Source organism: Erithacus rubecula, assembly GCF_903797595.1.
Source record: "Erithacus rubecula genome assembly, chromosome: 6".
In the NCBI taxonomy this organism is placed as follows: Eukaryota; Metazoa; Chordata; class Aves; order Passeriformes; family Muscicapidae; genus Erithacus; species Erithacus rubecula.
This window is the reverse complement of record NC_136688.1, coordinates 9,202,512-9,229,299: the sequence shown is the minus strand read 5'-3', so window position 1 is coordinate 9,229,299 and position 26,788 is coordinate 9,202,512. Positions and strand designations below refer to the sequence as shown.

The following is a 26,788-nucleotide window of genomic DNA, read 5'->3' as shown; positions in this document are numbered from 1 at the left end:
TCTGGCTCGCCCCATCCATCGGGAGCGCGCGCGTTTTGCGGAGGCTCCGCCCGTTTGGTGACGTAACCATCCCGCCCCCTGCGCGCGGCGCGCGCGGCCCCAGCCCTGAGGCGCAGCCGCCGCAGCCGCCGCCGCCATGGGGAAGAAGGCGCGGGCCGCGCCCGGCCGCCGGCCCATCCTGCAGCTCTCCCCGCCCGCGCCGCGCCGCGACGAGGCGGCGGGACCGGCGGGCGAGGCGGGCGACTCGGGCTCCGAGCCGGGTAAGGCGACGGAGGCGGGCGGGGGCGGGGGGCGCTTTGTTGGCGGGGCGCGGCCTAGCGCGGCCTAGCGCGGCCTAGCGGGACCGGGGGGATCCCGATCCGCCCTGCCCCGCGATCGCCGCAGCGTGAGCAGCCCGTGACTGGCGCTTCTGCCCCGCAGATGAGCCCGAGACGGTGGCGGAGCCGCCCCGCAACCCGCCCAATCCGCCGCCTCCCGCTCCCGCCGCGGTCAAGGCCACAGGTAAGGGAGCGCTCTGGGCTGAGACACGCGATTGCATCCCCTTCTGAAAGTCTAGGGAAAGAATTTCAGGATTTAGGGGTGCTTGCGGCCACCGATGCGCAATGATGATAAAAAAATGTTGGAGTTCTGGTTATGAATGGGACTTTTTGTTTTAAATTTCGGGGAGGGGGGGTGTTGATTCTCAGATGTCATTTTTTTGGTCCAAAACACGAATTTTTGTAAGTTCAAAATGTGGGAGGTCCTAAAAGTGAGCTTTTGTCCTAATTTTAGCGGTTTTTGATACAGGGTGTGGAGATTTGGGGGTTCTAAATGTATGAGTTTGGTTCTTTGTGTGATTTCTTTTTTTTGTTATATATATGGGGTTTTGGTCCTTAAAGTGCAGGGCTGTGATGTTCCAGATAATTTTTGGAGGTGCTGAGTGTGGGTTTTCTGGTTCTAAGTGTGATGGGTTTTGTGGTAAACATAGGAGTTTTTTATGGCACTGTGTTTCTTCCCCTCTCCATAGGCCCCTGTTCTTAACACAGAGTAATTACCCACGTTTAACTATTATTTTTAGGGGAAATAACCTAAATAATTAATTTCGGAGCTGGACTTGTTTCCATTTTAATTCTTTTAATCGTGCTGTTACTTCCCAAGAGGTGATTGCTCGTTCTTAAATGCATTTTATTACTGATTCCATCCAGGCTGTCCCTGGCACTTGGACAGGGGCTGTTCCTCCTGGGATGACAGTGGCACTTGGAGCAGAGGGTGGGGGTGAGATGCAGTGCCCTGTGGCAGCAGGAGGATTCCCCTGAGGATTCACTCTCCCTTTCTCCAGGGGGTTTGTGCCTGCTGGGTGCCTATGCTGACAGTGATGATGAGGAGGGTGAGACCCCGGAGAAGCCGGCCCGTTCCACGGATGCCAACGGCAGCAGTTCCACTGACATCGACAGCACCCTGGCAAATTTCCTGGCTGTGAGTGACGCTCCAGAGAGGACAAAGGGAGGAAGGGCTGACGGGGGGAGAGGAGTTTCATGATCCAAGACATTGTCCTCACCCAGTAAGTGCTTTGATTTGGTTTGGGATTTGAAGCTCACGGTGGGATGCTGTTTTTACAGGAGATCGATGCCATCACAGCCCCTCCACAGCCCGCTGAGCCCACCACTGCCTCCTCCTCCTCCTCCTCCGTGCCACCCCCCACGCCTCCCCGCCCGGAGCCGAAGGATTCGGGCACAGCCAATGGCACGGGATCAGCGCCAGCCCCCGAGTGGCAGTATGACACCCAGTGCTCGCTGGCCGGAGGTGAGCGCCACTCCTCTCTCCAGAGGGGGTGCTGACAAACGGCTGTCTGGGGACAGGGGAGTGACAGGCTGTCCTTGTCCTCTTGGCAGTGGGAGAGCTGGAGATGGGTGACTGGCAGGAAGTGTGGGATGAGAACACTGGCTGCTACTACTATTGGAACACCCAGAGCAACGAGGTGACCTGGGAGCTGCCACAGTACTTGGCAACGCAGGTCCAGGGCCTGCAGCATTACCAGCAAAGGTGGGCAGAACCTCCAGGATGTTGCCCTGTGGGATGTTGTCCCAATCCCCACCCTTCATTCCCTCTCCTCTTCCTCAGCAGCACCGTGGCAGGCACCAATGGCAGCTTCGTGGCAGCCACGGAGCCGTTCCCTCAGGAGAAGGGGACCCCGGGCAGTGCTGGCCGTGGGACCGGCCTCAGCAAGCGCGAGGTGAAGAAGGTCAGTCATGTGGGTTCTGGCTGCTGTGGGGCTTGCAGGCTCCCTTGGAAGGAGCTGGGATGCTCTGCTCCCTCCACAACCCTAGGAAGGGCCTGGAAGCATTGGCTCGTTCCCGGGCAGCTGCCAGAAAGCTCACACACAGCTCATCCCACAGGAAGTGAATGAAGCAGTGCAGGCTCTCTCCAACAGTGAGGAAGAGAGGAAGGGAGTGGCTGCGGCCCTCCTGGCCCCACTGCTGCCTGATGTGGTGAAGGAGGAAGAGGAGCGCTGGAGGAGGAAAGTGATCTGCAAAGAGGAGGTTGAGCCGCCCCTGGAAGAGGAGGCCAAAGTGGAAGAGGCGCCAGCTGCCCCAGAAGAGCCAGAGCCCAGCAGGGACCCCCTGGAAGACACGGGGCAGGAGGATCTGTGCAGTGTGGTGCAGTCGGGGGAGAGCGCGGAGGAGGAGGAGGAGCAGGACACACTCGAGCTGGAGATGGTGCTGGAGAGGAAAAAGGTAAGGGGAGATGTTTGTCCCAGAAGCAGAGCCACAGCCACAGTGCTGCTGGGAATAAAGGGGGATGTGGTGTCTCGGCAGGCAGAGCTGCGTGCCCTGGAGGAAGGCGACGGCAGCGTTTCGGGCTCCAGCCCGCTCTCCGACGGGAGCCAGTCGGCCTCGCAGGATGCGTCCCGCAGGCTGGCCTCCAAGAGAGGCAAATGGAAACTGTTTGTGGGAGCTGCCAGCCCAGAGTCCGCCAGCCGGAGCTCCAGCAAAACGGGCCGGGACAGCCCTGAAGCAGGAGAAGCAGGTAATTGGAAAGGCTTCCTTTGGAGGGAGGAGCAGAGGCTCTCCTTTCCCTGAAGATCCACAGAGCAGAGCAGGAAGGGCTGTGAGGTACGTGTGCCAGTTGGGGACAGGCTGTGGGGTGGCTGTGTTACAGCTCAGCCTCACTGGGGTAAGCTGCTCCTCTGCCACAGTCTCCCTGTCCTAACTACCCACATAAGGAGAAGGATGCCATATTTAGGGATCCCTGTGGCAAGGGACACAGCTGCCTCACATCTCATTGCCTTCCCATTCCTCCCAAAATGACTAATCCAGCCTGCAGCACACTGGGAACTGTCACTTTTGCTTCTAAAGTTCAGTTCTTGAGCTGCTTGCTATCAAATTCCAGACAGCCACTCCAGGGCCCCACACTCAGTGTGTAGGGAATGTAACTCCAGCCCTTGGGCTGGTTCAGCTCAGGATGTGTGTGGATATATCAGTCGTCCACAACTACCCCTCATGTTCCTGTTGGATCACCCAGAGCTGTGCTTCCCAAAATGCACCAGCTATAGCATTTTAAGGAACACTCTGTGTCCTCCAGCTCTGGGACTCACAGAAATTTTCCCCTATATCCAACTTAAACCACCCCTGGGACAACTTAAGTCTGCTTTTTTTTTTGTCCTGTCTCCTATTCCCTGGAAGCAGAGCCTGATTCCACCCTCCTCTCAGGGCACTGTGGGGAGCACAAAGGTCCCCCCAAGTCTCCTTTTCTCTGGATGTGCCAGTCCCTTCCCAGCACAAGGTTTGTGTGCCTGCAGCACAGAAAGCTGAATGAAACTGCTTTTCCAAGGAAAGACTGGTACAAAAGTGCCTGCAGCAGGCTGTGTCCTGCTGGAGTGGGAGTTGGTGCCTGCCCTATCCCAGGGCTCTTGTGGCCCTGGGGCACCTCTGCTTCAGGCAGGGGCATGAGCTGGGTGACAGCTAGCATTAAGTCAGTGATGCCATTTTTGCATAGGAAAATGAAGGGTTTTGCCTGAGGGCTTTCCAAATAACCCTGAAGCCAGCTCTTCCTAGCAGCTCCAGATTCCACCTTAACATGGGGAACAACAAGTTGTCACTCTAAAATAACCAGTTTAAATTGAGCACCCTGCTGCTAGAGGGTGATTTAGGGAAGTGTCCTGCCTTCTAGCACCACGACATGCTGAGAATTGGAGTTTCTTTCTCCAGAGACGTGTGGGACTTTGTCCCAAACTTCCTTCTTTGGAATTGATTGCTTTGACAGTGAATTGGTCATCTGAAGGCAAAACCTTCTGGTATTGGCAGCTTTTGGAGATCTTTTCAGTCTTTCATAATTAACTTATTGATTACCTAGTACCTGTTATTGACAGATTATTAAAGTGACAGATTTTGGGGGTTAGTCTTTGTGTGCTTCCATGATACCAAATTTTCCAGGCCTTGACTCATTGCTGCTTTGCACTGCAACAGCTCCAACCTTCCCCTTCCCATGTTACCCTTCTCAAAGGATCCCCACCACCAAAACACAGAGCAGTGGTCATCTGTCCTTTTCAATTTCAGGGTCTTGTCACTGTCTCTGGTGGGTCCTAGCTCTTTCCCACCTTTGCCCACATTGGCTTTGGCTCCAGGCAGTGTCCAGCCAGCTGCTGGCACTGCCAGGGTGGTGGTGAGACAAGGAGTGACCTGTCCTTCCTTCTCCTGCAGCCCCGAGCACGGAAGCAACTGATCCAAGCTCAGACAAAGAGGCAGAATCTGAGGAGCCCCAGGAAAAAGCCAAATCACAAGGGGCTCCAAAAATGGAAGAGGAGGAGCAGGATCTGAAGGTATGGAGAGGCAGAGGTGCGTGTCTGTGAGATAAGGGATGTGATGGGTTCTCCAGCGGCCAGCAGGAACAAGGGACACACTGGTTCCCTCAGCCACCTCTTTCCTGGGAGCACCAGAGCGTTGGGCTCTGGATTTGGCCCACCTGAAGCTTTTAAAGCTCAGATCCCGGTGTGGCTGCGGGAGCAGCTTGTGAAGGAAGGGCTGTGCAGGGCTGGGACAATATCCTGTGTCCAGTAGGATTCAGCAGCAGAGGCTTGAATGAAAGGAGGGTGTGGGGGGGCAAAGACTGAGCCCTGGGTGTTGTTGTGACAGAAAACAACCAGTTTGATCTTGACTTTGTTTTCACCAATAACGATATTCCAGTCTCTGGCCCGGTCAGTCGTCCCGTTTCCAGGCTGAAGACTCCTCGTCCGTAATCTCTCCGTTTCTTGAGGCTGACGGTACCGCTCTGCCCTTCGCCCGGCATTACTTTTAGATGCAAGCTGGGGAAGCCCTGGGGATTTCTGCAGCATCCTGCTGCTAGCTCTTCTCTGAGCCTTGGTTAGCTCCTTTGGCTGCACTGGATCAATTCCGCGATCTATAGCAGAGCTCCAGGCTCTAGGGCAGTATGACAGAGCAGTAGGGGAGATCTTCCCGTTTGCCCTTTAGTCCCCATGTCACTTGTTACCTTGAGATCTCCTGCAGCATGAAATTTGGCTCTGGAGTAATTCTGTGACATTGGGAAATGTTGTCGCCTCCCTATGGCAGATGGGAAATCACCTGGCTCATGGTGGAGCCTGGGTGGAACCTGCAGGGAGAGTTGCCCATCCCTGTCCTCATTTCCCACCACTTAAATAATTTGTGGTGTGAAAGGGAAGGTCCTTTTGCTCTTCTGAAAAATCCCACATCTCTCCCATAAATCAACTCCTTAAAGGATTTTGAGATGTGACATTCCCAGACCAAAACCGAGCCTCCCTCAGTGCAGCATCCATTTGAGACCTGATTTTTAAATTAATTTACTTAAATAGAAAGAATAAAAGCCTGTAGCAGGGCTGGCGTCGCAGGTCCTCTCTGCTGTCCCCCCTCCTTCTGATCCCAGTGGGCAGTGTGATGGACCATGTGGTGCTTTTCCATGCAGGATTCCCTTAGAGCTGTTGGAGGAATGCCAGCTCTCTGGGTAACCAGTACCATTTGCTCATCAGATTGGGATCTCTCTGGTTACAGGAGCTGCACTGGGGCCACCGCTCCCAAGTCACCCTCTGCTCCAGGATGTTCCCTGGCTTCTCCAGAGCCACATTACCATGGGAATTCATATGCCTGCCTTGGTCTTCTCTAGGGCCTGCTTGTTTGGCCCATCTTCTCTCTGGAGAGAGATGCTTCCTTGGTGGCTTTGGTGGACATTCCAAAGCCTTTTCTGAGGAGTCAAGTTAAAAATAGATATTTTTAGAGCCCTTCTTAAAGCAGTGGTGATGCCAATTGGCAGATATTCCTGTTCCAGATTCCTTTCTGGCTTGTGGTTGCTTCCATGCGGTGCCTCCAGTCAGGGGGATGGCTGCAGGATCCCCATGTCCCCAGACTGCAGGTTTCCCTCCCATGGGATGCTGGGGTGGAGTAGCCATGGTTGCCATGAGCTGACCTGAGTTTTGATGTAGCTGCTGCCTCTGCTCTGGAGTAAATCCAGAGCTGTTAGTCCTTTCTGGTGCTTTCCACAGCTAGTTCCTCTGGAAAGCAATTACTTACAGGACCTAGAATTACATCCTGGGCCATTTATTTGAGAAACATTTAGATATCTGCCGTGGCGATGGTTGTGCTGTACCTCCAGAGTACCAGAGCTACCTGAGCTCAGGCTGTCCTTCCGCACAGAGTCCAGCGCAGTCTGTGGAGGAGCTGTCACCCAGCCACCCACACTGCCCTGTCCCTGGGGTGCAGGATGTAGCGGGGCTTCACAGAGGGGGTGACAGGCACACAGGGCCGGGGTGGCACATCTCGGTCCCTCCAGGCTGAGGGGCCGTGGGTGGTCCCAAGAGCCACAGGGCCACAGCTGCCCGATGCTGCTCCCAGAGGGCAGGTCTTGACTCCGCCCTTTCTCCTGGCAGTTTCAGATTGGAGAGCTGGCAAATACTCTGACTAGTAAATTGGAGTTCCTGGGCATCAACAGACAATCTATCTCCAACTTCCACATGTTGCTGTTGCAGACAGAGGTAACCGAGCCTTCGCCCCTCGCTCCGGCCCTGTGTTCCGGAGCGGATCGGATGCAATCCGCCGTCACTCGTGCCGGTGCTGCGTGAGCCTCGTGGCGCCTCGCCGCGCAGGGGCCTCCCTTCCCCGGCGGGGGGAGAGCGTGGCTTGGCGCAGAGGCGGGGTCTCCTCCTCCTCCTGGCCCCCACGTCCCATGCTGGAAGGGAGCCTCCCGATCCTCGAGTCCCGTCCCCCCCGGGGCCGCTGGCAGCCCACCTCACCGGCTTCCCCCGGTTCTTGCCCTCTAGACCCGCATTGCAGACTGGCGAGAAGGCGCCCTCAATGGAAACTACCTCAAACGCAAACTCCAAGACGCAGCCGAACAGCTTAAACAATACGAAATAAACGCCACCCCTAAAGGCTGGTCCTGCCACTGGGACAGGTACGCGCTCTCCTCCTTTCTCACCTTTCATCTCTGACATCTCAGACATGATTTGTGACCATCAACCACCCGACGACGCTGGCGCCGTCCCTCTGGCAGACTGAGAGCGGCTTCTGTTAGTGCTGGGCAGGCAGAGAAACGTCCGGCACTCGCAGAGTTTGGGCCGGCCGCCAAACTGGAGGATCCAAACGGAGTGCCCAGTGCTTTGCAACGGAGCCGATTCCCTGACGGACAGAGCTGGTTGTCCCTCTCGCGAGTGTCCAGCGCTGTGGAGGGCGGGCCTGGGGGGTCGCGCATGCGAGAGCTCTGTGAACTTTGCAGGATCTCTGGATCAACTCTTCTGACCAACAGCTCTTCCAAAGGACAAACTTCAACTCACCGACGGAACGAAGAACAAGATTTCTGTCTCCTGCCAGCAGGTCAGACCCAAACATTTCTTTGTCTATTTGGCTTTCTTGATTAATTTTCCTTTGTTTGAAATCTTTGCTCTTTTGTTTTTCAGCTCCCAGATCCGCTCCCTCTCTCTAGCATTCACTGTGTGTTTGACACCAAGAGTATCATAAAAAACTCTGCGCACCATGGGGTAGGGGGGCAGCCGCTTCCCTCCATTGGGCTGTTCCCCGGTGCCTCTTCTCGGAGGGCGACTTTCAGCCAAGGCCGTGCTGAAAGTCCCAGTGTTAGCAAGACATCGCCAGCGTTCCCGGCCCTCCCCTCCCTGGGAGCGGGGGGCTCAGGGCGACGTTCCCGCAGCCAGCGATAGCAAATAGCTTTGAGCGAGTCGGCTCGGGCCTCTCCTGCCTCTGTCCTCAAAGTTGTTTGTTGTGTGTGGGAGAGCGGCAGCCCTGCTGCACGAGGGTCTCCCCTGCGAGAGCGCACCGCTGTCGTGGGCAGGCCCGCCTTGGAGTGTCGGGGGCGGAGAAGGGAAGCTGAAGCCTCTGTCTCTTTCTTGTGATCTAGGGAGCATAGACGCTATTTCTATGTTAATGAGCGCTCGGGAGAGTCGCAATGGGAGTTCCCCGACGGGGAGGACGAAGAGGAGGGACAGCAAGGCGCCGTTGACAGAAAACCCGACGGTCCTCCAAAGCCACCTCCCAAAGACAAAGAAGAGCTCGCCGAGGGGCCGGCCGAGCGCCCTGCAGGTACGCCTCGCTGGCAGACGGGGTCCTGGCCCCAGAGCGGGGGGTAGGGGGCAGGCAGCCCACCACGGTGGTACCTCCAAGGTGGAGGAGCAGGGGGTACAGGCCGCAGGCTGGGCATTCAATCCTCTGTCAATGTGTGTTCTTCAGGCTCCCACTGTAAAGAATCCTTCTCAGGCCAAGTTCCTGCTACGTCTCTCATGCCGCTCACTCCATTTTGGACTCTGCTTCAGTCCTCTGTCCCCGTCCTCCAACCTCCCTTGCCTTTGGAAATGCCTCCACCGCCTCCGCCCCCCCCAGACTCACCCCCTCCCCCTCCACCGCCACCCCCACCGCCTGGAGAAGATGGGGAGATCCAGGAAGTGGAGATGGAAGATGAGGGGGGCGAGGAGCCGCCTGCCCCAGGAACAGAGGAAGATGCTCCCCTGAAGTCCCTGGTGCGCCCCGCTGCCAGCAGCAGCCAGGTGAGCAGTGACGCTGGGGCTCCAGTGATTCCAGAGTGTGAGACTCTGGGAAATGGGTGTGTAATGGTGCTCCTGGCTCAACATTCACCTCGGCGCTCTCTTCCAGGCTGCTGTTGATCCGAGCCCAGCCCCGCTGCTCTCGGCCAAGCCGCAGAAGAGGAAAGCAGTGGAGATGAGCCCGGGGGTGATGCAGCGCACGGCCACCATTGGCAGCTGCCCCGTCATCTACAGCCAGCCCCTGATGGCCACGGGCAAGTACCAGCCATCAGCCGTGCCCTTGGCCTCGCTGAGGCCACGCCAGCGCCTCCAGAGCGAGATTCAGGGACGCCCCAACCTCCGCATGGCTCCAGGCCCCGCCGGCCCTCAGCCCACGGCACTGGGGCTGCAGTCCAGCTACTTGGGTGTGACGGGACCTGCCGCGCCTTCCATGATGGGATACTCGGAGTGCACCGTGCCCGTCAGCCCGGCCACCACCGCCACCGCACAGCCGGCGCCAGCACGGGGAGCCCTGCCGGCCTCGGGCACTGCAGCCGAGCAGCCGCCGCCCCCGCCGCCCCCACAGACACCCCCACCGCCCACCCCCAAGGCGCCACCACCTCCAGAGAAGGAGAAGCCAAGGAAGGGGCGCAAAGACAAGGTAGGATGGATGGGTGGTCCCACACGGACACCGTTCCTTCCCTCCTCCCTTTCCAGCCATGCTCACCGCTGTTACTTTTGTGGGACAGAGCAAGAAGGGAAAGACAAAGATGCCATCGCTGGTGAAGAAGTGGCAAAGTATCCAGCGGGAGCTGGATGAGGAGGAGAATTCCAGCTCCAGCGAGGAGGACCGGGAGACCACAGCCCAGCGGCGCATTGAGGAGTGGAAGCAGCAGCAGCTGATGAGGTACAGACCCCAGGGGCTGGCACCGGGACATTTCCTTGTCCCTTGTAAAGGTGGGGGATCCATGAGAGGGCTTGCTGGGTGCTGACATCCCGCTTTATCCCTGCAGTGGCATGGCCGAGAGGAACGCCAACTTTGAGGCACTGCCAGAGGACTGGCGCTCACGGCTGAAGCGGAGGAAAACGGCCTCGAGCACATGAGGCATGCAGTGCCGTGCCCACCTCTTGGGGTTTTTTTGTTTTTTGTTTTTTTTACAGATGTACAGTTCCTTTGACCATTGTCCAATAAATTGTAGCAGTTTGGGAAGTGCCATCTCATTGATGCTGCTGAGAGCGGGTGGTAGATGGGGATGGGAATGGGGAGCAGGACCGACCCCTGTAATCCACAGGTTACAAGATTTCAGATTGGATGGGCATGTGGATTATGGAGGGCAGGAAGGCTCTGCAGAGGAAGCTGGGTGGGCTGAATTGAAGGGCTGATACTAAAGGTGTGAGGGTAAAGGCCAAGTGCCAGGCTCTACACTTGGGTCACACAAACCCTGTGGCATGCTCCAGGCTGGGGGAAGAGGCTGGAGAGCTGGGGAGGGCACTGGGGGTGCTGGTGACACCACCTGAACCTGAGCCTAGGTGGGCAAAAGGCCATGGCACCTGGGCTGTCCCAGCATTGCTGTGGCCACAGGCACATCCCGTGTTGGGGCACTGCTGGGCATCTCCAACCCTAGGGACAGATATGGAGCCCTCAAGGCAAGAGAGGGGCTTTCCAAAGAAGAGAATGGAGTGGGGAAAGGGTCTGGAGCACCAGGAGGAGCAGGGGGGCCTCAGCCTGAAGAAAAGGAGGCTCAGAGCCTTGTGGCTCTCCACAACACCCTGACAGGAGGGTGCAGCCAGGGGGGTGTGTCAGCCTCTGCTGCCAAGGAACAAGGGACAGGATAGCCTCAAGTTCTGCCAGGGGAAGTTGAGGTTGGACATGAGGAGGAGTTTCTTCATAGAAAGTGGTGTCAGGCATCAGAAAGGGCTGCTCAGGAATGTGGTGGAGTCCCCAGCCCTGGAGGTTTCCAAGGAATGACTGGACATGGAACTCAGTGCTGTGGTCTGTGTGACAAGGTGGGGATTGGTCACAGGTTGGGCTCAATGATCCTAGAGGGTTTTTCCAGCCTTAAGGATTCTGTGAAATCCCTCTGGCTCCGTTCCCAGCTCTGCTCCAGGACCGCCCCATTCCTCCCATGGTAGCTCAGCAACCATGTGCCAGCCCCGCACTGCCACTGCTGTTCCGGGTGTCCCGGAGCTCTCACAGCCATGGAGCCCGCGGGGCGCGCTGCCCGGGGAGGGGAGGGGGCTCCGGGGAGGTTTGGTGGGGGACAGGTCCTGAAGCCCTATGACAGCTTCATCCGCGCCCACCTGCGCTTCTACGGCTACTTCCGAGGTGAGCCCTGCCCACTCTGCAGTGTACCCTGCTGGCCCGGGGCCGTGTCCCCTCCGGCCCCATGGCTGCAGCACTGTTCTCCCCAAGGTGAGAAGACGGGCAGGGAAGAGACTCCCATGTCTCTGGGGGAACCCTCCAGGCAGCATCCCAAGGCATCCACCACGGGCAACACCGGCCCTGGCTGGCGCAAGGCAAACCGTGAGTGAGACTCTGCAGCCCCTTACAACCGCCCAGCAGAGCAAGTGTGGAGGGAGGGCCAGTCTCTGCTTTGGTTTTGGGGGATGCCCCAACCCTAACCACACTGGAGACCCCCAGCCCGTCCCAGGGCTGTTGCAGCCCCCAGGATGGTGGAGCAGGCCCCCCTGAGGCTGGTTCCTTCAACAAAGCTCTGGATGTCTCCAGGAGAACCACAGGCTCCATTCTCCTTCCCTGCTCCCCGCTGGCCTGTGGAGTGTGAAGTCATCCAGGAGACGATTGAACACATTGGTGAGGGGATACTCCAGCTGTCCCCCTGCCACACTCCTGTGCTCAACCCCTATTGTGTGTATGGCATTTGTCTCTGTGTCCTCCCCTCTCCCAGAGTGGGTCCCCCCCGAACCAGAGCCCTTCTGCCCACCCATGGGCCCGGAGCAGCCCATGTGCACTCTTGGTGAGGAGCAGGGCACCACTGTCTACCACTGCAGCCCAGGTAACGGAGCACAAGCAGCACCCCTGAATGCCTCCGCTCTCCCCAGACCCCCACCACTGTCCCTGCTTCCCCACAGCGCTCCAAGGCTCCTGCTTTACCCGTGCTCGGGTTGGGGGAGCCCCGGGGCCACTCTCCTCGCCAGCAGCACCCTTGGAGGGTCCACAGGACACCACGCTGCTCTTCGAGTCCCGCTTTGAGAGTGGGAACCTCCAGAAAGCCATCAAGGTGTAAGAAAGAGGCGGGGGGCATGGGACCTCTTGTGCCAGGCCTGGAGCTGGAGCACAGCCCTTCCCTCCACACAGAGGTCCCTACGAGTACGTGCTGATGCTGCGGCCGGACCTGTACACAGCCAAACACACACAGTGGTTCTACTTCCGCGTCCAAAACACGCGGCAGGAGCCGCTCTACCGCTTCACCATCGCCAACATGGCCAAGCCCAAGAGCCTCTACGGCCAGGGCCTGCGGCCCCTGCTCTACTCCCAGCAGGATGCCCAGAGCCGCGGCAAAGGCTGGCGCCGCGTGGGGACCGACATCCGCTACTGCCGCGGCAGCGCCGGGGAGCCGCCGCTGTTCCGGCTCAGCTGGACGGTGCGCTTCCCGCACGACGGCGACACCTGCTTCTTCGCCGCCGGCTACCCCTACACCTACTCGGAGCTGCAGCGCTACCTGCGCGCGCTGGCGGCCGACCCGGCGCGCTCCCGGTTCTGTACGGTGCAGGCGCTGTGCCGCAGCCTGGCCGGCAACCGCGTCTACCTGCTGACCGTCACCGGCCCGGGCGGCACGGCCGGCAAGCGGGTGGTGGTGGCGAGCGCCCGCGTGCACCCCGGGGAGAGCGGCGGCTCCTGGGCCATGAGGGGATTCCTCGACTTCCTGCTCAGCGCCCACGCGGACGCGCAGCTCCTGCGCCGCCTCTTCGTCTTCAAGGTGGTGCCCATGCTCAATCCCGACGGGGTGGTGGTGGGCAACTCCCGCTGCTCCCTGGCGGGACGGGATCCCAACAGGGCTTACGGGATGGCGCTTCCCGGCTCCTTCCCTGGCGTGTGGCACCTGCGGGCCATGGTGCAGAGGTGAGAGGAGAGCTGGCGGGACGGGGCGGCTCCTGTGGCAGGGCTGGTGGCCATATCCTGATGTGCGCAGGCTGCTGGCAGAGCAGGAGGTGGTGCTGTACTGCGACTTCCACGGGCACAGCCGGAAGAACAACGTCTTCATGTACGGCTGCGATGCCGGTGGGAATGACACCGGGACACGGCTGCGCCAGCGCGTGTTCCCCCTGATGCTGAGCAGAAACGCCCCCGACAAGGTGGGACATGGACGCCTCAGAGCCACCTGACGTGGTGACAGTGGGAACGCAGACACTGAGCCGCTTCCCGAGCTGTCCCTGTGGGGTTGGGACCCCTCTGACCCTGGGACCCTCCAGTTCTCTTTCTCCAGCTGCAAGTTCCAGGTGCAGAAGAGCAAAGAGCGGACAGGCCGGGTTTCCATGTGGCGCCTGGGCGTCTCCCACAGCTACACCCTAGAGGTGGCTTTCAGTGGCTCCACGCTGGGTGAGGGGCTGCCACAGCCAAGGTGACAGTGCCAAGGGGGTGGTCCTGAGTTAGGAAGCTGCCCTTGTTTCCTTTTCCCTGTCCCCTCCAGGTGGAAGGAGATCCCACTTTAGCGTGCAGGACCTGGAGTCACTGGGTCGCCTCTTCTGTGACACCCTGCTCGACTTCTGCGACCCTGCACCTGCCAAGGTGGGCTTGCACCCAGCCCAGGGTGCCCCAGTGCCGTGGGACCATGGTGACACTGTGACACTGGCACTGTCCCTCAGCTCCAGCAGTGCCTGGTGGAGGCGGATTCGCTGCTGCAGCAGCAGGTGGGGCGTGAGCCAGGCTCTGGAGGCAGCTGGAGCGATGTGTCCCCCTCAGAGCTTGAGTCCAGGTGTGTCATTCATCCCCTGTCACCCCATGTCACCCCATGGTGCCACTGGGGGCTGCAGATGGTTCTTCCCCATTGCAGCACCAGTGGCTCCGACAGCTCTGTGTCCGACGAGATCCCAGGTGATTTCCACAGCCCCGACCGGCCGGTGAGTTCCCGTGTGCCACCGCTGCTGAGGTGGGAGGGACACAGAGGCAGGGTGGAGCAAGGTGACAGAGGATGCAGATGTCCAAGTGCCACTTTACTACCTGGCACAGATGGAGCCACGCAGGAGGAAGCGACTGCAGAGACGGAGAGGCAGGAATGGCCTGCGCCAAACCAACGGGAGCCGCAGCAGCATCCCGGTGAGCCTGCAGCCACCACGGCCCGTCTCCAGGAGGATAGTACTGCAGGGACACTTGTCCCCAGTGCTGTCCCACCCCTCAAGTGGGTCTGACTCCTCTTCTCTGCCCCCTAGGCTGGGACCCGCAGGCATCCTGTTCTTCCTGGTGTCCAGAGTGGAGGTGGCAGTGCAGCAGAGAAGCCCAGAGCCAGCTCCAATGCCACCTTTCCCAGGGCAGCTGGGGCAGGGAATGGCCGCTGTGCCACCATGAGAAGGCATCAGCTGGACAGTGGCACAAGCGCGGTGACACACCGCAAGCCACCGCTGAGCCCCTGCCACCCTGGTGCCACCAGCGGCTATTCCCGAGATCCAGCAGTGGGAGCCATCCTGGGGCCACCCTGGCAGGGGGGCAGGCACAGGCCCAGGGACAGGACACGTCCCCTCACTGTCCCTGCAGTGGCCCCACGCTGCTGCGCCTGCGCTCGGCAGTAAAGACGCTGCCACCTCCATGTCTGTGCCTGTTCTCATTGTGATGTTCCCTCAGGGGTCCCCTTGTCCCCAAGCCCGGCCAGAATCCTGCTGGCACCCGACACCGAGCCACCATGGTGTCAGCCTATGCCTGTGGTGTTACCTCGGGCCCTCCCCAGGGTGTCACCTCCGTTGCCTGGTGTCACCTCAGCCCTACCACCATGGTGTCACCTTGGGCTCTAGTGCGGTGTCGCTAACTCTGCCGCCCCGGTGTCTCCTCAGCCCTGTCCCCACGCTGTCCCCGATGTCCCCACGGTGTCCCCAGTCCCGCAGGCCCCGTTGCCATGGCAACACCCCCGCGGCGCCGTTTCCATGGCTGCCGCTGCGCTACCAGGGCGCCCCCCAGCGGCCGGAAAGGCGTCACGGCGGCGCCGGAAGTACCGGGGAGGCGGAAGCGGAAGCGGCGGCAGCCGTGGCCGTGTCCTTCTGTGCCGTGACGCCGGGGCGGCACCATGGCGGACGCGGCTTCGCAGGTGCTGCTGGGCTCGGGGCTCACCGTGCTCTCGCAGCCGCTCATGTACGTGAAGGTGCTGGTGCAGGTAAGGGGGGGAATGGCGGGGTTGAGAGGGGGCAACGGGCTCGGTGTCGGCCGCGCGCGGGTACAGCCTGCCCGTCCCCGCTGCAGGTGGGCTACGAGCCGCTGCCGCCCACGCTGGGGAGGAACATCTTCGGCCGCCAGGTGTACCAGCTGCCTGGCCTCTTCTCTTACGGTGAGTCCGCCCGGTGGGGCCGCCCCGGCGCCGTCCCGGTGCCGCCGTGGGGTCCCCCCGGGGCTGACGGTCCCCGCTGTCCCCAGCCAAGCACATCGTAAAGGTGGACGGCAAAGTGGGACTCTTCAAAGGCCTCGCCCCCCGCCTGTGCTCCAGCGCGATCGGCACCGTGGTGCACAGCAGAGTGCTGCAGGTACCGCACGGGCGGGGCACCGGGCCCGGGGCGCTGCGGGAACCGGCGGTTCTGCCGCCGGGACGGGGGGACACCGGGGCCCCCTGGCTCCCCGCGCAGTGCTGGCCCTGCGATGACCCTGCCCTTTGCTCCACAGAGGTACCAGGAGGCCGAGCAGGCTGAGGTAGGTGCAGAGGTCCATCCCATCCCATCCCATCCCATCCCATCCCATCCCATCCCATCCCATCCCATCCCATCCCATCCCATCCCATCCCATCCCATCCCATCCCATCCTCTCTGTCTCCTCCTTCTCCCTCTTTCCATTTCCTCTGTTCTTCTAGTCCTCCCTCCTCCTCTTCTCTCTCTCTCATCCCCTCTTTTCTCCATTCTCTTCTTCTCTCCATTTTTCCTTCTCCATGCCTTCCCTCCTTCTTTTTCCCTTTGTTTCTCTCCATCCTTTCCTCTTCCTCTTCTTCCTCCTCTCCTTTCTCTCTTCCCTCTCTCCCTCCTCCTCCACCCTGGGGACAATGTCTGCTCCTGACTCCTCCTTCTCCCTCCAGCCTGGAGCCAGCAAGAAGGAGCCAGTGTCCTCGCTGGAGCAGGTGCTCAAGGAGGTGAGGAGCAGCAGCAGGAGGGGGAGGAAGGCAGCGGGATGTCACATCCCTGTCCCCTCCTGGTGATGCTCCCTTTGTTCCCAGACCTCCCGGGAGATGGTCGCCCGCTCCGCCGCCACCCTCATCACCCACCCCTTCCACGGTAGGTGTGCCCCATCCCAGGGGGGCGGGGGGCAGTGCCAGGTGCCTCCTGTCACTCGTGTCACTCGTGTCCCTCCCGTGTCCCCGCAGTGATCACCCTGCGCTGCATGGTGCAGTTCATCGGCCGTGAGACCAAGTACAGGTACGGCCTGGGGGCTCTGGGGGCTCCGGGAGCTCCAGAAACCTCGGGATCCTGGGATCCCCTGACCTCATCCCTCCTCTTCCTCCCTATCCCAGTGGGACACTAAGCGCCTTCGCCACAATCTACCGGGAAGAGGGAATCCTGGGATTCTTCGCGTGAGTGCCGGGAAGGCAGGGAGGGGCATCAGTGGGAAGCTCCCAGAGCCTTTTGGGGGTGTCTTGAATCGCTCATCTGAGCTCCCAGGGATGGCTGTTCCCCACCACCCCTGTCCCAAACCAGCTGTTCCCAGCACAGTCAGACCCCAACCCTGAGCCCGCATTCCCACTGTTTGTTCCCTTGCAGCGGCCTCATCCCGCGGCTCCTCGGGGACATCCTCTCCCTGTGGCTGTGCAACATGCTGGCCTACCTCATCAACACATACGCGCTGGAGAACGGGGTAGGCTCCGCTCTGGGAGCTGGGAGCTGATGGGAGCAGCTCCAGGGGTGTTCTGGGAGCCACGACCCCGTGCTGGGGGGATTCAGGTGCTGGTGCTCCTCCCTCAGGTCTCCACCATGACTGAGATGAAGAGCTACTCCCAGGCGGTCACTGGGGTGAGTAAAGCCACAGGCAGGAAGTGGATCCTTTCCCTAGGGAGTGGTGTGTTCCCAGAATCCTGTGGCTGCCAGGGTGGGGATGGAGCCAGGCTGGGATCAGCCAGATCAGCCCACAGCCGAGGGATGCTCCGTGGAGGACACGTGTGATCCTGTGGAGGTGGCAGGAGTGGGCTCCCTCCCTGGGGTGAAACTCCCAGGGGTTCTCCCCATGTGGAGGAAAGAGGGAGCATCCCACCGATCCGCACTTCTCCTGCAGTTCTTTGCCAGCATGCTGACCTACCCCTTCGTCCTGGTCTCCAACCTGATGGCTGTGAACAACTGTGGGTGAGTCCCTAATCCCACTGACACCTGTGCCCCTCTGCCCTGGATCAGCTCCTGGAACCACTTTCCTGGAATTCCCAGATGGAAAGGTGCTTCCAGCGCTCCACAAAGTTGATCTCTCCTTGCTTGAAGTGGGAAAGGGTCGTTTTAGGGTTCAACCCAGTGCGGAGCCATGAAGGGAATGGGTCATTCCCGGGTGGGAATAATTCCCTGTGGGAATCATTCCCGGTGGGTCTTTCTTCCCTTCCCCAGGTTGGCTGGGGGTCTCCTTCCCTATGCACCTACCTACTCCTCCTGGCTGGATTGCTGGAGCCAGCTGCACAGGGAGGTAAGTGCTGAAGCTGGGATGCACTGGCAGACACGGAGAGGAGCTGGGTGGGAGCTCCATGGTGTTTGGACCTTGTGCCCATCCTGGCCCTTGTGTGACTCCTCCATGGTCTTTTTCCCTTTCCAGGGCAACATGAGCCGAGGGAACAGCCTGTTCTTCCGCAAGATTCCAGCAGGGAAGCGATATGTGTGGGACGAGCGGAGGTTCCGCTGATTCTGGAGATGGGAATGGGATTGTGGAGCCAGTGCCGGGCTCTGGAAGCAAAGAATCATGGAGAGTGATGATTTCTATACAGTTTTTTAAAAATCATTTCCTGCTGAGAGCTGAAGGTGCAGGTGTGAGAGTCTTTGTCCATGGGGGTTTCGTGGGAAGAGGGGCTGGCTGGTCACCAGCATTCCCTGATTTATCCAGGAGCCTTTTCCCTACCTCGTACACTGTTGAGGCTTGTTTCCACAGGGGAAATTTCATAATAACCCCAGGCACCTGGTGACACAGAGGGCCAGTGGCATGTGGGTGCTGTCAGAAGTGGGGGGAATGTATGCCTGGAAGGGGTTGTTGGGTACCTGGAAGGGGCTGTTGGACACCTGGAAGGGGCTGTTGGACACCTGGAAGGATCCTTGCAAGGCCCGTGGAGGGGGCAGAGGTGAGCATTGCACACCCAGGGGGGTGTGTAGAGCTGGGAGCTGGGGTCACACAGCTGGCAGGAGCTGTCACACACCTGCAAGAGGGAAGCACACCGGGGGGGGGGGGTTATGCACACCTGGCAGGGCTGCTGCACATCTGGTGAGGGTTATAGCACAGCTGGAGCGGGGCTTGCACAGCTGGCAGAGCAGTAAGGGTGTTGCAAAGCTGGAAGGTGGGTCACACACCTGGCAAGAGTTGTTGCACACCTGGTGGGGGCTGTTGCACGGCTGGAGCAGAACTTGCACACCTGCAGGGACATTGCGAAGGTGGGCCGTGGGTCACACACCTGGCAGGGGCTGTTGCCAAAGGGTTGCGCGCCTGGCGGCGGCTGTGGCACACCGGGCGGGGGCATGGCCAAGCTGGCAGGTGGTTTCGTACCCGGCAGCGGCCGTTCCACACCGGAGGAGGCTGCCGCACCCTCGGGTCCGAAGCGCCGCGGCGGGGGCGGGCTCGGAGCGGGGGGCGGTGCCGGTCCCTCCCCGGTCCCTCCTCCCTCGCCGCTCCTCCCGGCGCCATGGCGGGCCCGGGCGGTGCCGGGGACGGCGGGGATGTGCTGAGCGGCAGCAGCGAGCGGCGGTGCCGGGCGCGGCTGGCGGCGGGGGGCGCGGCGGGCGCGGCGGCGGCGGCCGCGGTGCTGGTGCCGCTGTGCTCGGTGCGCGGCCGCCCCGCGCTGCTCTACACGCTCCGCTCCCGCCGCCTCGCCGGCCCCCACAGCGGAGACGTCAGGTACCGGCGGGGGGAGCGGGCACCGGGACCGGGCCGGCCCTGACCCCACCCCGATCCCTCCCGCAGCTTCCCCGGTGGGCGGCGGGACCCGGCGGACGGGGACGCGGTGGCCACGGCTCTGCGGGAGACGCGGGAGGAGCTGGGGGTGGCGGTGGCAGCCACCAGCGTCTGGGGACAGCTTCGGACGCTGCCCGACCGGGTACCGGGGGTCGGCGGGGCTTGGAGGCGTGGGGGCGAGGGCGTGCGGGGACAAGAGCGAAAGGGCAGGCAGCAGGGACACAGGGATGGGTTCAAGGTGACAGGGAAGGTGGCAGGGACACAGGGATGGGTTCAAGGTGACGGGGAAGGTGGAAGGGACACGGGGATGGGTTCAAGGTGACAGGGAAGGCGGCAGGGATACAGGAATGGGTTCAAAGTGACAGGGAAGGTGGAATGGTCATGGGTGACAGGCTCGAGGTGACGGGGACAAAGGTTGTGATAGGTTTGGGGTGACAGGGGCACACATGACAGGAGTTTTGGTGACAGGAACAAGGGGTGACAGAACAAGGAACAAGGGGTGACAGGAACACAGAGAAGGGGTTCAGTTAACAGAGACAAAACAATAGGGACAAAGGTGACAGAGCAAGCATTCTGGGTGACAGGGACAAGGCAACAGGGTGCATTCTGGGTGACAGGGTGCAGGGGTTCAGGGGGACAGGAACACAGTTGAGGGGGGTTGCAGGCAGCAGAGGATTGGAATGATGGGGGAAAAGGCAGCAGGGTCATGGGTGACAAAGTAACCGGGTCATGTGTGGCAGGGGGACAGGGACACAAGTGATAGGTGTTACAGGTGATAGGTTATGGGGATTCTGGGTCATGGGGACAGGGCAGCAGGGACAAGGGTGGTGGATTTGGTGTGACAAGGACACAGCTGATGGGTTACAGGTGACAGAGACACCTCAGCAGGGACATGGGACGAGAGTTCTGGGAATTCAAGGTGACAGGACACAAGGCAGTGGCACTGGTTGGGGGGGTGACATGCATGGTGGGTGCCGGCCCTGGGTGCAGGGGAGGGCCAAGGCCCAGGCACTTTGGGGAGGGGGTGTCACCCAGTCCCTTGCTGACACCCCTTCCAGCAGGGAATGACCGTGGCGCCTGTCGTGGCCAACTTGGGGCCGCTGGATGCCTTGACACTGAACCCCAACCCTGACGAGGTGAGTGACTCCTCCCCAGGCCTGCTGCTCTTCCCATGGCAGCTGCTCCCAGTCACTGTGCTCTGTGCTGACAGGTGGAGGAGGTGTTCACCCTGCCCCTGGCTCACCTGCTCCGCGAGGAGAACCAGGGCTACACCCATTTCCGCACGGCCGGCGGCTACGGATACACCTTGCCCGTGTTCCTCAACGGCCCCCACAAGGTGTGGGGGCTCACGGCCATCATCACCGAGCTGACCCTGGAGCTGCTGGTGCCTGGCCGCTACCGCAGGAAGACCCACGTGCCTCCCCGGAAAGCCCCGGGCTGAGCGGGAGGGGGCGGGGGCGGCTGTGGGGTCCCTGTGCCTCGGCTCTGCACCCGCGCACGGGGGAAACGGCTCCGAGCCCAGCAGCGGTGTCGCACACTGTGATTCACTAAAAGCCATGTTTGGAACTGCCCCGGGCTCCGAGTTGTGGAGTGCGGCCAGGACAGCTGTCCTTTGGCACGGGCACAGGAGGAGGAGTCCTGGTGGCACTGCAGTGAGGACAGGGAGTGTGGGGTTCCCAAGGAGGTGTCTGTTAATACCCTACAGCCATCACCTCTGCCCCACCCCCAGCCTCATGGAAATCCAGGGTCTCCCCTCTGGGGTATTCAGGCCCCAGCTGTGACCCCATAATCCCTGGGGATCTTCTGCTCCAGGTGCAGCAGGACCAGAGGCCCTCTGCCCTATCGGCCCCTTCCCACCATTTTTATGTCCACAAGAGCCTTGGAGCACAGCAGCATTTATTGAGGACCCTCTGGAGAACCCTCCGAGTGCTGCCAGCACCCCAGAAACCCCTTCCAAGCAGGAGAAGGGAGGCGTGGTGGTGACTCCTTACGCCGACGCCGCTCGGGCCTTGGCCTCGCTGTAGCGCCGCATCCTCTCCTCCAGCTCGGGGCGGAAGTGGCGGATGAGGCCCTGCACGGAGCAGGGGAGCAGGTTAATAATGGGGTGGGGAAGGCTGCCGGCCCCTCCGAGCCCTCCAGGCCCCTCACCTGCACGGGCCAGGCGGCGCCGTCGCCCAGGGCGCAGATGGTGTGTCCCTCGATCTGCTTGCTGATTTCCCAGAGCGCGTCGATCTCGGCAGCCTGCGCGTCGCCCCGCACGAACCGCGCCATCACCTTGTTCATCCAGTCCACGCCTGCGGGAACGGGGGGAACAGGGATGGGACTGCAGAGTCCCACCCCACAGCCCCTCACCCACGGCTCCCTGCTCACCTTCCCGGCACGGGGTGCACTGCCCACAGCTCTCGTGCTTGTAGAACTCGATCAGGCGCGCGATGGCTTTGATGATGTCGGTCTGGGGAGAGAGGGAGGGTGAGGAAAGCGAGGGTCCCACCATGGCTGGGGGAGTCATGGGATCCCCATCCCTTACCGATTTATCCATGACGATGACGGCGGCCGTGCCCAGCCCGCTCTGCGCCTGCACCAGGGAATCGAAGTCCATCAGCACCGTCTCACACACAGACTTGGGCAGCAGCGGCGTGGATGAGCCGCCTGGGATGACGGCCAGCAGGTTGTCCCAGCCTCCACGGACACCTCCTGCAAAGAGGAGGGTCAGGACAGGCAACTCCAGCCCCGCTCCAGCCCGGCTCAGCCACGGCGCTCACCAGCGTGTTTCTCAATGAGCTCCTTCAGCGGCACCGACATCTCCTCCTCCACCGTGCAGGGCGTGTTGACGTGCCCCGAGATGTTGAAGAGCTTGGTGCCGGAATTCCGCTCCCGGCCGAAGCTGGCAAACCAGGCGCCGCCGCGCCGGCAGATCGTGGGGGCCACCGACACCGTCTCCACGTTGGCCACTGTGGTGGGGCAGCCGAACACACCTGGGAAAACATGAGGAAAAAATTCCTCCCTGTGAGGGTGGTGATGCCCTGGTACAAGTGACCTAAAGGTGCTGTGGCTGGCCAATCCCTGGAAGTGTCCAAGGCAGGTTCAACAGGGCAACCTGGGACCATGGTACATGGCCCATGGAAGCAGGGTGGAGTAGTCTTTTCAGGCCCCTTCCAACCCACATTATTCTGTGAAACAGAGGGAGCTGCAAATGGACGTGGTGTTGGCTGTGGTGCTGTCCTTGAAGCAGGGGACAACTGTTTTGGGGTGGCAGCTGGGAATTCAGCACAGAGCTGTGGTGCCGTACCCACGTCAGCGGGGAAGGGGGGCTTGAGGCGGGGCTTGCCCTGCTTGCCCTCGATGGACTCGATGAGCGCCGTCTCCTCCCCGCAGATGTAGGCGCCGGCACCGCGCACCACGAACACGTCGAAGGCGTATCCCGACCCGCAGGCGTCGCCGCCCAGCAGCCCGGCCTCGTACGCCTCGCGGATGGCCACCTGCAGCGGGGCAGCTGCTGAGCCCAGGAGCGCCCCCAGCCACGCCAGGGCCTGTGGAGCGGCTCTGGGGTGCTCCCCCCCACCTGCAGGTTGGAGGCCTCGTTGTAGAACTCCCCGCGGATGTAGATGTAGGCGGCGCGGGCGCCCATGGCCCGCCCCGCCACCAGGCAGCCCTCCAGCAGCTTGTGCGGGTCGTGCCGCATGATCTCCCGGTCCTTGCAGGTGCCCGGCTCGCCCTCGTCAGCGTTCACCACCAGGTACTTGGGCCTGCGGGCAGCTCACATCAGGGCGGGCCTCCCCACGCCGCGGTACCGGAGCTGCGGCCGGTCCCGGTCTCACCTCCCGTCCGGGGGTTTGTTCATGAAGCTCCACTTGAGCCCGGTGGGGAAGCCGGCGCCGCCGCGGCCCCGCAGCCCCGAGGTCTTGATCTCGCCGAGGATCCAGTCCACGCCCTTGAGCAGGATCTCCTTCGTCTTGTACCAGTCGCCGCGGCGCAGCGCGCCCTGCAGCCTGCGGGCGGCGGGCACGGTGGCACCGGGCACCGAGCAGGGGCGCGGGCACTCCCCACGCCGCTCCCGCTACTCACCGCCAGTCGTGCCGCCCGTAGAGGTTGGTGAAGATCCGGTCCTCATCCCGCAGCGAACCGAACTGCGTCTTCTTGGGCGCCGTCTGCGGAGACACACGGATTCAGCACGGGGAACACCGGGATCCGTCCCGCATGGTCCCCGCGCTCCCCGCCCCGTCCCAGCTCACCGAGAAGGAGGCGGCGGGCAGGCGCCGCAGCGCCAGCAGCTGCCTGCCGGCCATGGCGGGGGGCACCGGCACCGGCACCGACCACCGTCACCTTCAGCCGCCCCCGCGGTGACGTCAGGGGAGCGCCGGCGGCGCGCCAGTGACGTCATTAGAGGCTGGAGCAGGGCCGGCTTGAGGGCGGGGCCAGAGCAAGAGGCGCGATCACAGGGCGGGCTCGCGGCCCCGGAGGGGGCGTGGCCTCGCTGGCGGCGCGCCGGCACGTGCCCCTCGCCCCGGCCCGGGTCGGGTTTCGGCGCTGAAACCGGAGCCCCCCGTCCGCCCCCCCCGGAGCCCCCCGGGGCGCCCCTCTCCCCCCCAGCAGCGCCCCGGGGGGTCGCTGCGCTACACCCGATCTCCCGGCCGACGCGGCGGGTACCGAGGACAGCGGTGGCCTCGTCCCTGCGAGGGACGAGCGTAGGTTCGGGGCGATCTGGTTTCCTCCCCGCTTGGTCCCGGTCGTGGGGAGAAGGAGCAGGAGCGGGCGGAATGTTCTTCCTCTTCCGCGGGCCGCAGCGGCGAGGCGCCGGCAGCCCCGCGCCCCCCGCCTGCCGGGGCAGCCCCCGGCACCACGGCGCCGGCCGGAGGGGTGCCCGCGGCTCCCGCCCGGCCCCTCGGCTCAGGGGTCCCGGCACCCCCGGCCCTGCGGGCAGCCGGGGGAGATTAAACCGTAGCGTTGCGTCCCCCACGGAGCGTCAGCGGGCTGCCGAGGAGCCGGGCCCCCGGCCGCCCCCCGCTTTTGGGCAGGTAACCGGCGGCGGGGACAGGGCCGGGGCACGGTGCGTGCCGGGGATCCTGCGTGCCCTCGCAGGCAGGCTGCGGGACTGGGGAACAGCTGGGCGGCTGCCCACATCTGGAGCAGGGCGGCCGAGCGGGAAATAATCCGGAGGATTATACACGCGGGCGCGGCACCTACCCCCCCGCGCCTGCCCTGCATATCCCCAGATATTCCATAAAAACCTCAAATCCCCGGTGGCAGCCCCACGGTCTGCGCCAGCCAGCCCCCCCGGGGCCAGGCATGTCCTGCGGCACGGGGGCAGCCCCCAGCCATGGGCAACTGCACCAAGACCCCTGAGCGGCGGCTCCCCAAGGTACGGCAGGGCTGTGACACCCCGCGGGGCAGGAGGAGGAGGAGAAGGGGGGTCCCTGCCTCCCCCCCCCTCGCCGCTGACGCCTGCTCCACCCGCAGGATGGGAAGCCACGCTCGGGAGCTCCGGGCTCCGGCGCAGGGGACCCTGAGGACGTGCTGGACGTGGCACAGAACTCTCCGATGCAAGGATACTCGGTGCTGCAGGGGCTGGTGGGGCCGGCCTGCATCTTCCTGCGGCAGAGCATCGCCATCACCCAACGGGTACGCGACTGTCCCCTCCCCGTGCGCTCCCAGGGGGCTTAGGGCAGAATCCCTGTGGGATCCCCGGGAGTAGGACCCCTCCTTCGTCTCTTCCCGTTTTCTCTTCCCCAGGACCGGGAGCTGCGGCCTGAGGAGATTGAAGGTGAGGTGCTGGGGAGGGCGTCCCGCTCGGGTGGGGGGTGGTGCCGGGGTGCTGGTGGTGATGCCGTGGTGTCCCCAGAGCTGAAGCAGGCGTTCCGGGAGTTCGACAAGGACCACGACGGCTACATCAGCTACAAGGACCTGGGCGAGTGCATGCGGACCATGGGCTACATGCCCACGGAGATGGAGCTCATCGAGCTGTCCCAGCAAATCAGTACGTGGTGGGGCAGCGGGTCCCCATCAATCCCTGTCCCCTGCCCCGCTGACGCCTCTCTCCTGCCGCAGCCGGGGGCAAGGTAGATTTTGATGATTTCGTGGAGCTGATGGGCCCCAAGATGCTGGCTGAGACAGCGGATATGATTGGAATCAAGGAGCTGCGTGACGCCTTCCGTGAGGTACAGGGACGGCAGGGACAGACGGGTAGGCTGCCAGCATGCTGGGGGTGGCCAGTGACAATGGGACCTTGTCCGTAGTTTGACACCAACGGGGACGGACAGATCAGCGTGCCGGAGCTGCGGGAGGCCATGCGCAAGCTCCTGGGGCAGCAGCTCAACTATCGGGAGGTGGATGAGATCCTCAAGGACGTGGATCTCAACGGCGATGGCCTGGTGGACTTTGAAGGTAGGAGCAGGGAAGGGGCCAGGAGCACCCCCAGGGACATCCAGGATGTGCCACGTGTGTTTTCCCCCGTCAGAGTTTGTGCGGATGATGTCGCGCTGAGGGCGGTGTGTGCCAACGCGGGACCCGAGCCCCCCGTGCCTTATGAAGAGGAGGGGGCCACAGAGGGACCCCCAGCTGCAGGGCCTGGGGAAGTGCTGGCACAGTGGCATCTGTGCCTGGGGTGAGGCTGGGTGCTGGAGCTGCTCCAATGCTGAGCTCTGACCATGGTGGGAGGCACTGGGACAAAGCTGGGACCCTTCTCGGCCAAGCTTCAACCACTCTCGCCCTCATCTCTGCTCTCTCCTTGCATTATCCCCCTTCCCACCCAGACCTCACCCAAAAAGTCACACGATCGTGGTCCCCTCTCCTTCAGCTGTGCCTCATCCCTGCTGCTCATGCCTCCAGCCTCCATCCCCACTCTCTGTGCTCCCCCCACACCATGTTTAATGTGGACTGCACAGCATAACCCACCCCATCACCATGGTTTGAGCTCAGACTTACCCCAGACCTGCCTAGGGTGAGGCATCCCTCCCTTTTTGGGGCTGGCACAAACCCTCATGGATCTCCTGGCAGCTCCTGGCACAGGGGAGACTCCAGGCAGCCCAGCCAGGAGACCCTCGAGGAGAGAAATAAAGCATTGCTGGGTGGAAGGGCCTCAGCCAGCTGCAGGCAGGGCTGCTGCAGGTACCCTCCCTGCCCTGGCTGCAGTTTTGGGGCCAATCTTGCCCTTTTGAAATGATAAAACTCTCTCTACAGACTTTTGTTTTGTGCTGTTTCCAAAGCGTTTATTCGTGGCCGTGCCATCCCCCAAAACCCTGGACTCCCACTGTGTGTCACGGGAGCCCCGCAGGAGCCGGGACCCCCGACACCGCCTCGCCTGTGCGGGCACGGGGCTCCGGGCAATGCACGGCCGGCGGGTGGGACCAGTTTCCGGGGCGGGTGGCGGCGAGCCCCCCAAAGTCCGTGCTGGGGTTCACCCCGCAGAGAGCCGGGGTGGTGGGTGACACGGGGTGCATTGGCGGCGGGGGGGCGGCGATGCCGATGGTGCCGGTCCCGGTGCCCCCCCCCCCGCGGCGGTGGAGCCGGCCGGTCATGTGACCCTGAGGGCCCCCCTTGCTGAGTGA

The 26,788-nt window shown here is 62.1% G+C and overlaps 6 protein-coding genes across 13 annotated transcripts; 5 read left to right on the top strand and 1 right to left on the bottom strand.

Moving 5' to 3' along the window:
- The first annotated feature begins 72 nt into the window (after positions 1–72).
- Positions 73–10,184, top strand: FNBP4 (formin binding protein 4). 2 transcript variants are annotated; one of them, XM_079308977.1, is made up of 16 exons: positions 73–260; positions 421–501; positions 1,319–1,455; positions 1,599–1,782; positions 1,872–2,022; positions 2,104–2,221; positions 2,376–2,714; positions 2,796–3,006; positions 4,680–4,798; positions 6,875–6,979; positions 7,265–7,398; positions 8,356–8,537; positions 8,685–8,998; positions 9,105–9,635; positions 9,724–9,881; positions 9,988–10,184. In XM_079308977.1, the coding sequence occupies exons 1-16, from the start codon at positions 137–139 to the stop codon at positions 10,076–10,078; spliced, it is 2,979 nt and encodes a 992-aa protein (XP_079165103.1). In that variant the 5' UTR covers positions 73–136; the 3' UTR covers positions 10,079–10,184. The 2 variants fall into 2 exon arrangements, with proteins under 2 accessions (XP_079165103.1, XP_079165102.1); XM_079308976.1 differs by having other exon boundaries at positions 2,101–2,221.
- Positions 10,185–11,616: 1,432 nt separating this feature from the next.
- Positions 11,617–14,865, top strand: AGBL2 (AGBL carboxypeptidase 2). 4 transcript variants are annotated; one of them, XM_079308992.1, is made up of 11 exons: positions 11,617–11,786; positions 11,881–11,988; positions 12,065–12,215; positions 12,291–13,055; positions 13,126–13,288; positions 13,406–13,532; positions 13,624–13,721; positions 13,799–13,908; positions 13,987–14,053; positions 14,163–14,249; positions 14,363–14,862. In XM_079308992.1, the coding sequence occupies exons 1-11, from the start codon at positions 11,645–11,647 to the stop codon at positions 14,717–14,719; spliced, it is 2,175 nt and encodes a 724-aa protein (XP_079165118.1). In that variant the 5' UTR covers positions 11,617–11,644; the 3' UTR covers positions 14,720–14,862. The 4 variants fall into 4 exon arrangements, with proteins under 4 accessions (XP_079165118.1, XP_079165116.1, XP_079165117.1 ...); XM_079308990.1 differs by having other exon boundaries at positions 13,987–14,249; positions 14,363–14,865; XM_079308991.1 differs by having other exon boundaries at positions 13,799–14,053.
- A 261-nt stretch (positions 14,866–15,126) lies between these two features.
- Positions 15,127–18,105, top strand: MTCH2 (mitochondrial carrier 2). Its single transcript, XM_079309008.1, has 13 exons — positions 15,127–15,294; positions 15,381–15,465; positions 15,552–15,658; positions 15,795–15,821; positions 16,198–16,251; positions 16,336–16,393; positions 16,483–16,534; positions 16,630–16,689; positions 16,877–16,970; positions 17,078–17,125; positions 17,385–17,452; positions 17,702–17,777; positions 17,904–18,105. Exons 1-13 carry the CDS (start codon positions 15,208–15,210, stop codon positions 17,988–17,990), a joined length of 903 nt encoding a protein of 300 aa, XP_079165134.1. The 5' UTR covers positions 15,127–15,207; the 3' UTR covers positions 17,991–18,105.
- Positions 18,106–18,448: 343 nt separating this feature from the next.
- NUDT8 (nudix hydrolase 8) lies at positions 18,449–20,814 on the top strand. The gene is made up of 4 exons (XM_079309017.1): positions 18,449–19,187; positions 19,254–19,386; positions 20,303–20,380; positions 20,455–20,814. Exons 1-4 carry the CDS (start codon positions 18,976–18,978, stop codon positions 20,683–20,685), a joined length of 654 nt encoding a protein of 217 aa, XP_079165143.1. The 5' UTR covers positions 18,449–18,975; the 3' UTR covers positions 20,686–20,814.
- Positions 20,815–21,122: 308 nt separating this feature from the next.
- NDUFV1 (NADH:ubiquinone oxidoreductase core subunit V1) lies at positions 21,123–23,636 on the bottom strand. Its single transcript, XM_079309002.1, has 10 exons — positions 23,477–23,636; positions 23,310–23,392; positions 23,063–23,233; positions 22,807–22,990; positions 22,534–22,723; positions 22,007–22,219; positions 21,772–21,938; positions 21,615–21,696; positions 21,393–21,538; positions 21,123–21,315 (listed from the first exon to the last, which is right to left on the bottom strand). The coding sequence occupies exons 1-10, from the start codon at positions 23,528–23,530 to the stop codon at positions 21,232–21,234; spliced, it is 1,374 nt and encodes a 457-aa protein (XP_079165128.1). The 5' UTR covers positions 23,531–23,636; the 3' UTR covers positions 21,123–21,231.
- A 21-nt stretch (positions 23,637–23,657) lies between these two features.
- CABP2 (calcium binding protein 2) lies at positions 23,658–26,425 on the top strand. Of its 4 annotated transcripts, none has more exons than XM_079309005.1 (7): positions 23,658–24,259; positions 24,702–24,863; positions 24,975–25,005; positions 25,084–25,218; positions 25,290–25,399; positions 25,478–25,625; positions 25,699–25,853. In XM_079309005.1, the coding sequence occupies exons 1-7, from the start codon at positions 24,002–24,004 to the stop codon at positions 25,722–25,724; spliced, it is 870 nt and encodes a 289-aa protein (XP_079165131.1). In that variant the 5' UTR covers positions 23,658–24,001; the 3' UTR covers positions 25,725–25,853. The 4 variants fall into 4 exon arrangements, with proteins under 4 accessions (XP_079165131.1, XP_079165130.1, XP_079165133.1 ...); XM_079309007.1 differs by lacking the exon at positions 23,658–24,259 and adding an exon at positions 24,395–24,603; XM_079309004.1 differs by having other exon boundaries at positions 25,478–26,425.
- The last annotated feature ends 363 nt before the right edge of the window (positions 26,426–26,788 follow it).